The following is a 10,644-nucleotide window of genomic DNA, read 5'->3' on the forward strand; positions in this document are numbered from 1 at the left end:
ACCTCACAACTTAATCATGAATATGGGAGCTTTTCGAAAGTTAGAAACAACATATAACGAGTTGTTACGAATTAATGGGCAAAATATGAAGACTGATCTCTGGCCTCTAATCAAGTATTTAGGACAGGTTTGCAAAAGCAGGAGATAAATATGACAACATTGAATTAGATTTAAATGATGCTGCGAAAGTCGAAAAATTTTTCAGAGTAGGTTTAATATCAGCTGCCAGCTGCATGTTCTCAATTAGGTTAGAAACAGGAAGTTAGACCTATTTATCACCCAACGGCTCTGGGTTTTCCGTCATCATTTATAAACTGAAACTTGTAAAGTCTACCGATTTAGTTGGTCAAGAAATTTTATTAGCTCTGGATATGTTTTATCACATTGGCCGTTTTCTCACTAGGGACGGATAACCCGTCTAAGACGGGTTATCCATCTCTAGTGTGAAAGCTGCCAATGTTTATTAAAACCTAAACATGCCTTAAGGACATTTAACGGCCCATAATAGTTTGTGGTCTAAGTACCTTTCTTAATTACCGATGATTGTGACTTCTCGTGTGCATTCACGCGGCGGTTTGACTGCGGTCCAAAGTTAATGATTTCATGAGGCAGTTAAAGTCTGATTTTTCAACGAAAAAAGGGGAAAAGAAGATCCTCTCATCAAAACTGTCCGAGCCTTAAACGACCTAGTGTATCATGACTATCTCTGACTCAACTAAACGCAGGTTAGAGGTTTTGAAGTTTTATTAATATAAGATTTAAGGCATACTGCGACAGAATTGAAGATTTTTGGCGAAGTCTAAATTATACCATTATATCCACCAGAAAAATTCCATTACATCAGTCTGAATTATTTCCCCCAAAATTACTGTGGGGATCGGAAGGAACAAGCTTTTGTCTTTTAAAACCCTGATTTTTGACCATTTATTTCGTGTAGGAAACAAATGATGGACAAGGATTGCTCAAATTGCTGCTAACATATATTTTGATGTCGGCTCTGCAAGATTTGGAACTTTTTTTATTGGCCTAGATTACGCGAAGCCTTTTGACAAAACTGAGTTATTATCGGTTTTGCGTAAGATAAATCGATATTCAACCAAACGAAGTGTGCTGCAATTTGTCTCAGGTGAAGGTGTACTAAAGAATATAAGAGAAATTACTTTTTCGAATGTTGGCGTCAAATGTTTGACCGTTGGTAACATTCGCTCTTCAAAACCGAAGGAAGTCTTCCACTCTTCAGTTTATTCGCTTCCACTTTTTTTTGAATAACATGCGGAAGGGAACTGGTCCAGTGCTAAGCAGGCAGTGGTAACATATATCAGTGAGGAACAAATTTTGTTTTCACGTCGCTGTAAACTGTCCGATATCTGAAAACACGAAATAATTACAGTGAAACCTCCATTAAGCGGACACCCTCGAGACCTTCCCAAGTGTCTGCTTAATAGAAGGTGTCCGCTTAATAAAGGTTTATAACAGTTGCGCAATGTTTGGTAACAATTAAAATTCAAGACCATTCAACGGTTCCTCTGTACTGTTATTAAGTTCCAGGTTGTTAATGAGGCTATCCAGAGTTCAGGTTAATCAGCTTTCATTATCAACTTTAATTTGTTTGTAAAAATGCCCTTTGGATACGGCAACGATAATACGGGTTCATGTGATTGTCTATTTAATCGACTATTTCCAGGACGTAGTCCAATGCCACATTGTTAATTCAGTTCGGTGTCCGCTTATTAGAGGTTTTTAACAATGGAAATTAGCCAAATACGATATATTTTAGTGTCCTCGTCTGCTTAATAGGGGTTGATTATAAAGGGAAAATCGGACGTTAATTTTGGGACCAGGCTAAGTGTCCGCTTAATAGGGGGTGTCCGCTTAATTGGGGTCCGCTTAATAGAGGTTTCACTGTAAAATGCCGCGCCCCGTGTGATCTGTTGGTGGGACTCAGCCTGAGTCAGTCAGGGTTTTCTTGCTCGCGGGGTAGGAGGTGGAAGCATCTGGCAAAGAAAAACCTGACACAAGAGTCTTTACTGCAGTCTTCCACCTCCTCATAGCGTGACAAGCGTCAGCGTACGTATTAACCAATCAGAATCATTTCCGGCTGTCATGTCTACTCCATGCATCACAGATCACAACAGCGGGAATTTGAGCAAATAATCCAGTTTTAATTTTTCCGATTTTGTAATGGTTTCCCACAATATTTGCACAATTTGCCTTAAAAATTTTCACACAGAGTATGGAAAGTGTGTCGCCAGAGTACCGCTGTTTTCTGAAACTTCTAACAAAGAGTTTTCTAATGTTTTTTTTTTGTGTGTGAAAAACCTGTCATTCTTTGGAATTATTGCTCGAGTTGAGAATTGTTGTCATTCAAGATAGTGTGGACGGCAAAAGGTCTGTTTGCAAAATATGCACTAGGAAAATAGTGAATGTTCACGGGGATACGGGAGGCATTGGCAGGTGGTAGGGCAATCGACCAGACGAACGAAAGCGCTCCATGAACTCCTTCGAGAGCCAGTCCTAGGGGAAGAATGCTACATTATTTCTACCAATAGAACACCGCTTTATATAGTGAACAATGTGCCGTAAGGTTAACTCAGGCAACATGAAACAGCGAAACAGTTTTACCTCTTAGTAACTCGACCGGCTGGAATTGAAATCGGTGATACTTCAATACGCTGTATATATGTAAATATATTTTGTTTGACCAGCGATCCCCAACTGGAGTGACTCCAAAGGCGAAGCGGCAAAAAAAAAGCACTTGTGAAAATGAAGCTGAAGGAGCTCAGCGAAGACCCTCAACAAAGAGAGTTCTGTTTTCTGACCAATACTCTGAGCTTGACGATGAAGTAACAAGCCTGATGAATATCCCGACAGAAAAGAATTTACCACCAATCAAAAAGCTTTCACTTCCAGTAGTCTGATGTTTGTTGCATTGTGTATTATCCAATCAGCGTAACATCCAGATTTAGGATGTTCGACATAAGCCAATTAAAACGTTTGTGTCAGGCCTTTCCCTGCAATTCCCCTCTACACCTACCCTCTTGCTAGGAAAGGCCTGACACTCAGGTTAGTAGGACTAAGTATTTTATGCAATTCTTTATAGAAATAGAGAAACAGCTGCAAAATTGGACTTTTGCCTCTCGAATCTGTTGTCTCGTTAATAGAACTCGTTTAAGCTGCTAAAACGTTGAGACTAGTTAAACCAAATTGAATAAAGTCAATGAAAGCATTATCAACCACTGTCTGAAGTAAAAACGCGACAATACATTCTAAAATCGCATCATCGTTTAAAATCGTGTTACGTGGTGTCAAAAGGTTAATTTTTTTCTACTTAACCAGCATTTTCTTTTCGCAGAGTGACTGTTTTCTACTGCCGGGGTTGCCACTAAAACCACTAATCAGGAATTGAAATTTCCTATATATTTACAAGGTAAGGAACACTTTCTAAGCATTTTTCTGATAATTTATGACTAGGGTATCTAAAATATAGTAATGCTGCGGCACATTCTGTTGATAGTGACATATTTAATACCGTGATTCATCTATCTGCGCGTTTCAAGACTTGAATTAACTGTTATTTCTCAAAGTAGTGTCAAATCGTGGTGTCACTTAAAATCTGTCCTTGTATGCATCAACTTCAAGCATGATGACGCATCGATGGCGAGGTGTGACAAAGGATCGAGACAAAAAAGCACATTGTTATCTGAAGTATGTTTGGACATAAAACGATACACATCAGCCTCCCCTTTACCAGATCGCGAAAATCGAAAGATGTGGAAATTGTAGGAGCAGAAATCTAACTTATAAATTCTGCACTGGTACGCATTAAATATCTCTAGAACTTGACAGACTGTGTCGAGAACGTGTTCATCGCGATGTGTGAAACTGCTCAAGCTTTAGCTTAAATTCATGTTTCGATGAAAAGGAATAGATTGCAGCATATATGAAATCAGCGTGTTCCACCGTTTTCGTTTGTTTTAATTATTCTACAGGCTTTAGTAACGACGATTTCTCTTCATTTAAGAATTCGACGAAGGAGGCGAGACTGCTGAGAAATGACATACTAAGATTAAGATGCCACAATTAATCGTCCAGATTTACAAACTTTCACATACCGCATAGCAAGAGTTGTAAAAGTCAAGCACGATCTCCTTCACATCGCTTTACAGGTAAATCAGAGCAAACTTTCTCAGTGGAATCCACGCGAAAAAGGACGACGGCTCGACGAGTATGACATCCTCTTGTTGTTCGAGGCGCAATGCACTCCGGTAAAAGTGGCGCAGTGCAGTCTGGTTAACTGCAATGCATTCTGGTAAAAAGTGATGAATTCGAGAATTCGTACCCCCTTCTATATATTCTTCTTAAATCCTGATTATGTTGCTGCTCGCTCGCTACGCTCGCTCCGCAGCAATTATAGTTTTATCCTCTCAGCTGGTTAAAAAAACATGCGCAATGCTATTTAAGAAATAGAAAACATGTACCGTGTTTCTATCGAGTTTTAGCAGAATTCTACTAACGTTCTATCACGAATACCGTTCTCTGATTGGCTACCCTACTCAAAATCTATTTAAACAATAGAGTGTTTCTGTCGAGGAACTATCGGCTGATAGTTGCCCCTGGGAAATTTGATGTCCTTAAAACAAATATTTGCCCGAGAAGCGAAATATGCTAGTTTTAAGAACATCAAATTTCCAAGGGGCAACTATCAGACCGATATTTCGAGACATAAACCCTCTATTGTCTTTGTTGTTCACCACTAAATTTTCTTTCGCGCGCCAGTTCAAAAATCATGTTGAATTTTTCAACTTTTTTTAGATGAAAGCCGTGAAAGCCAAATGTAAAATTTGAAAAAGAAAACAAACAAAAACCCTTTTAATACAATTTCAATTGTTTACTTTCTATACGCCCGCTTGTTTACAGAAATATTTTCACGGAGGAGTACTATCCATCCGGGTATTTTCCTCGGACGGGCACCATGGGCTGATAGGGCGCTTTCCATTCGACCAAAAATTCCGGTAAGAATTTCCGGAAATTTCCATGGGCGAATGGTACAGACTTTTCCAGTGTGGAAAACGACAAGCCGCACAGTTTTGTTCGCTTGGAATTTTTCAATGACTTCGAGGTTTAAATCGCAAATGTAGAACCAAACAGAACACTAATATGTCGACATCGTGACTTTTTATAGACCACAACAGCAGGGACCTTATACAAACCACAACGGCAGTGAAAAAGTCGCAAAACAAAGGGTTTAATGAGTCGTATAATGGTTCTGCGCGCGTTATAAATCTTTGTACATTTCCTAGCCAGCCTACGCAAAACAAACAAGTACACTACGGGGGAATTATTTTTATAAAATGTTTTCTTCACGAATTTAGCTGCAGCTAGTATTTATCGACATATAAGTGGAATGATTCTAAAGTATTTCCACTTTCGAATACGCGTCGCTGTCATCCTTGCTTGAGATGTCCATCTCGCTGTGATCGCGGCCAAAAGAACTAGCGCTGAATGGAAAATCGAGAATTTGCATAATTTCCGAAAAAAAATTAAGACAACCTCGTGAGGTATACCCAAATTTTCGAACATATTTTCCCGGAGATTTCCGTTCCATTTGATTCTCATCCCGGAATTTCCAGAATTTTGGGTTGAATGGTTCGCTTTTCGGAAATTCAACAATTTCCGGATTTCCTGGGACCTTTCCCGGGAAATTTCCGTACTATTTGCCCTCGTTTCGAAAATTTTGGAAATTTTGGTCGAATGGAAAGCGCCCATAGTGTCTCTCCGCGGATGAACACTATCGCGTAACGTGATCAATTTAAACTAATAAGAATAGGAGAAAATTTAGTGGTGAACTATAATCTGTGATAGATAGTGAGTAGCGTAGCAGTGTGCCATTGTTAACAAACTGACGGCCGCTTCTTGGCGTTTTCGAAGTGTCTGTAAAGAGGATTTAGATAAAGTTTTGAACGACTAGTAGATTTATACTAAAACAATTAGATTATTCGCTCTCGATTTCTATCGTGTGATAATGACTCGGGCTGCGCCCTCGTCAGCCATCACGCGCTAGAAATCTCGAGCTCATAATCTATTTGTTTAATAGAAACACGAGTGGAAGTTTGGGAGAACGAGAAATGCCCTGGGAACAAGAGCCGCAGGCGAGTGTTTCCACAGCTTTTGCGAGTTCTCCCAATCTTTCACAAGTGTTTCTATAACTCGATAGAAACACGGAGAACATGTTTTCTATTTCTTTTAGAAAACACCGCGACGAAAAAAAGGGAAACAACTTGTTTAGTTTGATCATCAGAATGTAAATTCTCTTTGCTTGCGCCATCATTACGTCAACAGCTCGTGCTAGTTCGTTCTGTGTTTCTATCGAGTTATAGAAACGATCATTTTTTTCAGGCTTCTTCTTTCCAGTTGCTTAAATTGGAAAATTTATTGCGATGATCATTCTTCACTTTCATCTACAACCGCAGTTCAAATATAAATTATTATATGTACTTCACATCATTTCACTCCTCACGGGAACATATGAACTCAATTACTTGACCTAGCTCCCAATGTGTGGCTTCATAGCTCAGTTGGTAGAGCATCGCACCGGTATTCGCGGAGGTCACGGGTTCGAATCCCGTTGAAGCCCTGATTTTTTTCAGGCTTCTTCTTTCCAATTGCATAAATCGGAAAATTTAATCCTGCCCTATTTTCAACAAGTTAACCTGACATGAGCCCTCGATCCAATCGAAAACTCGCACTTTGTCAGCGGTCAACTTCAAAAAATACGTGACCTCGATGAGCTATAAACTTGAGCACGCGATGTGGTCACGTGACACTGGTCAGGGGATACCTTGTTTTGGCAGGTGTCAATTGATCATAACATGGATGTCCAATATCAAAGAAGTACACGGTAAACCAAGGCTGCATGTCTCTGTCAACCTATTATTTGGAGTATGGCCGCCATGTTGCGCGACTTCGTCGTCGCCGTCGCCGTCGCCGTCGCCGTCATGCGTACGCGCCCACGAGCAATACCGCTAGTCATGATAACCATGAAAAAATTAACTCATGGGTTTCCTTTTCTTTCCTACATGAGCATGGGGCTCCACTTGGCGGCCCGCCGGAACTCCGCTATCAATAGAGTTTATGTTCGCGGAAGTAAATATGTTTGCAAAGTTCGGTCGAGACGTCGCGCGACCGTTAGTTTTTACTTCAAAGTCAGTTGAACATTTCAAAACCGTGGATAGTGTTGTGCAATATTCTGGATGAATTCAGTTTACAGTTTTGTATTAGCTGCCACGTTTTCGCTGTTTTAACTCAAACTAAATAAGCTGTCAGTTTTATTTTGGGTCACAATTTATTTCTCCAGCAGCTCAGTGGTTAGAGCGTCCGGCTAGATCACGGAGGGTCGAGGGTTCAAATCTTATCTGGTATTCGGATTTTTTGCCTAGTTGAATTCATTTCTACATTTAATAAAATTTATTTTGGTGACTGTTTTCGAAGGCGTTTTAGAAATAAAATTGATTACTGCTTAGTTTGATGATGTTTTATTTCCTAGTGCTGTGATAATTGCTCCATCAGAAAGTTTTATACTAAATGCGAACTTAACGTTGATTGAAACATTTCATTATTAAGAAAAGTGTTTACTGTGTTGTGTTGGTGCAGATTTGAACAGCCTACGACACGTTTACTTTTTCATCCCATTCAAATTTTGAAGGATGTTTAGGTGCTTGACAGAAGCAATATTATTCCGCAGTAACTGAAATTTGAGAAAACAATCAATCGAAACACGTGCGGAAATTTTCTCAACCTATCAGAGTCATCAAACGAATTTCGAACACGCGATTGTTGATTTAAGTGAACAAAATTTTTGTCCTTAAACTTAATTCGACGCGATGTAAAAAGCTATTCATTAAAAAATGAAATAAATAAATATTTTGTTTTCTTCATATAGCCTCGGTTACAATTTTTGTCTGGCAGTGGCCTTGTTCAAACGATTGTACTTGCATTTTTCTATGCAATGAAGTTCGACTGACATCTCTATTCAGATCGAGGGGGGACCTTTTGAGGCCCACACCAAATTTGAAACTTTAAAAGCATCAAAATCAAACTCCAGATTTGGTGACCTTTCCATAAAATTGGTTGGCAACAACTTTTGGTATAATATGTCATCGGTAAAGGATCTTGGTGTTTTCATAGCTACTTTTGCCGATTTGGTCGATTTTGACTATGTTACTCCAAATTCCTAACGTTTCATAAAGATCATGAAATCCTTGATGACGGACTAAGATCGCAGCTCTTTAAAAAATGATGGCGTCATTTTATACTATGGTAGGTCGTCGTCCCATGTCATGGACCTCGAAGGAAATATGTTTGGACTTCCAAAAAGTCCTCCAAGCCTTTTTGCATTAACTTTCGATATTTGGGGATTACACAAATTGCTGAAAACATACAAAAAAGGCCAATTAGAAACAACAACAGACATATTGAAAACTGTTTTTGAAAATCCAAAATGACTTCCTGCACATTAATTGATGTAAGCATTGAATTCCTGTTAATTTCATGTCTTCTACAGTAAGTAAAAGAACCTGACAAAACAAAGTCACTTCCTTCCACAGGCAGACGAGTAATTACTTCTAACAGCAACAAGAAAATGACAGAGCTCTGAGATGTCTTCACCCGAGTGTATAACCTGGATGACCGTAGGCTTAGCCGAGTCTGTTGCCATAGTAACACTCAACCTCTGTACGATAATTGTTTTTATAAGGAACCGCAATCTCCGCAAACGTAGCACGTACTTGATGATAAATTTGGCAGTTACAGATTTGTTGGTTGGAGGAGCTGGCGTCTATGTTCTGTTCTATCGGTTTGGAGTAATCTGTAATGTATGGAAGGGGAAGGGGCATCTAAATGTACATTTGGTAGATTACATAGTAACCAGACTACTTATTGTGTTACCTGGTTTGTCTTTATTAAACATAGCCATTATTGCTTTAGAGCGGGCGTATGCGACATTTCGGCCTTTGAGGTATCGCCTGCTAAAAAAATGGGTGTATGGCCTATTAATTACCTTTGTTTGGGTTTTTATGGTATCATTTACTTCGGTAAATATTAGGTATTTCGGTACATCTGAATATGGAGTTCTTAATCTTTACTTAAAGATTTCATTTAACTTGTCTCTACTTTTGATCATTTGTGTTTCTTACTCATCCATTGTTAGTAAAGTCCGTTGTGGAGCGCAGCCTCAACACCATGGTGCAGCCAGTAGGGAAAGAAAACTGACCATGACATTGTTAATTGTGACTGTTGCATCTCTTCTGTTGAATCTGCCAGCTGTTATGTTCGCTTTTCTCCTTTATAGCGGTAAATTTAAAAAGTCCTTTTCTCAGTGTATTAATATAACAGGTGCACTTTGGGTTTTAATTTATGCAAACTCCCTTGTCAATCCTATATTATACGCTATCCGCATCCCAGAATACAGATCAGCTATAGCTGCACTCTTTCGCAAAAAAACTACACTCCGTTACCGTGAAAGGCGAGCTGTAGATTTACCTCTTCGTGACTTGTAATACATTATGAAGCGCCATTGCGTTTTTCTAATAAATAGTAATAATAATAAAAATAAGAATAATAATATTGATAACAACAACAATGATAATAATAATAATAATAATAGCAATAGCGATAACAATAACATTAACATTAACATTAACATTAACAATAGCAATAGCAATAGCAATAGCAATAGCAGTAGCAATGGCAATAGCAATAGCAATAGCGATAGCAATAGCAATAACAATTGCAACATTGTTTGGGGAAACGGAAACTGTTGGATAACTTTACACGGGTTGGCTCCAGAATATCTAAGTTCTAAATTCGAGAGGCGAGAAACCGCAAATAACCTGAGGGAATCTGCGAACAAACTGTTTCATTGCCGCGCACAAACTATTATAAAAATAGCTTTAGCTATAGTGGCGCCATTCTTTGGAACAGCCTTTCTTGCGACTTAAGGAAAGCAGACTCCTTGAGGCAATTTAAACGCCAACTCAAATGAGATGTCTAAGGCACGGCATTCGTGGAAAGCAGCTTTTTTGTTTAATTATTCCCATTATATTAGATATTAGCTATTAAGTATATATTAGGTTTTTAAGCTGACGAATTTTAAAACCATGTTTAAATAAAGATTAATAAATAAATTAAATAAATAACGCAACAACCGATGCTTTATTGTTTAAATTCCTAGTATGATATATAGTAGGTGACTAAAACCTATGTCATAATTTTTTCATCGTATAGTAGTCATTCGAATGTTAGTCATCAGAACCACTTGCCTTAGTCATGTTTTCCGTTTTTCTTTTTTTCTTTTGGAAGGGGAAAGGTCAAACACTGCTAACAAATAAATAAACAAACAAACCAACCAACCAACCAACAAACAAACTCGGTCATAACTTTTTTCTGGCCAAGGCCCTGGTCATGTTATAATATCTTGTGTGCGATTATATCCACTATTTCCTGTACTCAACATTTTTAATGATGCCAGGTTAATATCGGAGCAAAAGGTTTTTCCATGATTTGATTGAATGAATTACTGAGGCGCCTTGATGACAGAGCATCTCGTAATTGACAACCTCTTTAATTTGTGTTCTTTATTGAGTAAGA

The 10,644-nt window shown here is 38.6% G+C and overlaps 1 protein-coding gene across 1 annotated transcript; it reads left to right on the forward strand.

The window, feature by feature from the left end:
• The first annotated feature begins 1,570 nt into the window (after positions 1–1,570).
• On the forward strand, positions 1,571–9,571 carry LOC145500919 (histamine H2 receptor-like). Its single transcript, XM_081480471.1, has 2 exons — positions 1,571–3,427; positions 8,561–9,571. Exon 2 carries the CDS (start codon positions 8,655–8,657, stop codon positions 9,552–9,554), a length of 900 nt encoding a protein of 299 aa, XP_081336597.1. The 5' UTR covers positions 1,571–3,427; positions 8,561–8,654; the 3' UTR covers positions 9,555–9,571.
• Positions 9,572–10,644: the final 1,073 nt, after the last annotated feature.

This window comes from Orbicella franksi, chromosome 10, assembly GCF_964199315.1.
Source record: "Orbicella franksi chromosome 10, jaOrbFran1.1, whole genome shotgun sequence".
NCBI classification, from domain to species: domain Eukaryota; kingdom Metazoa; phylum Cnidaria; class Anthozoa; order Scleractinia; family Merulinidae; genus Orbicella; species Orbicella franksi.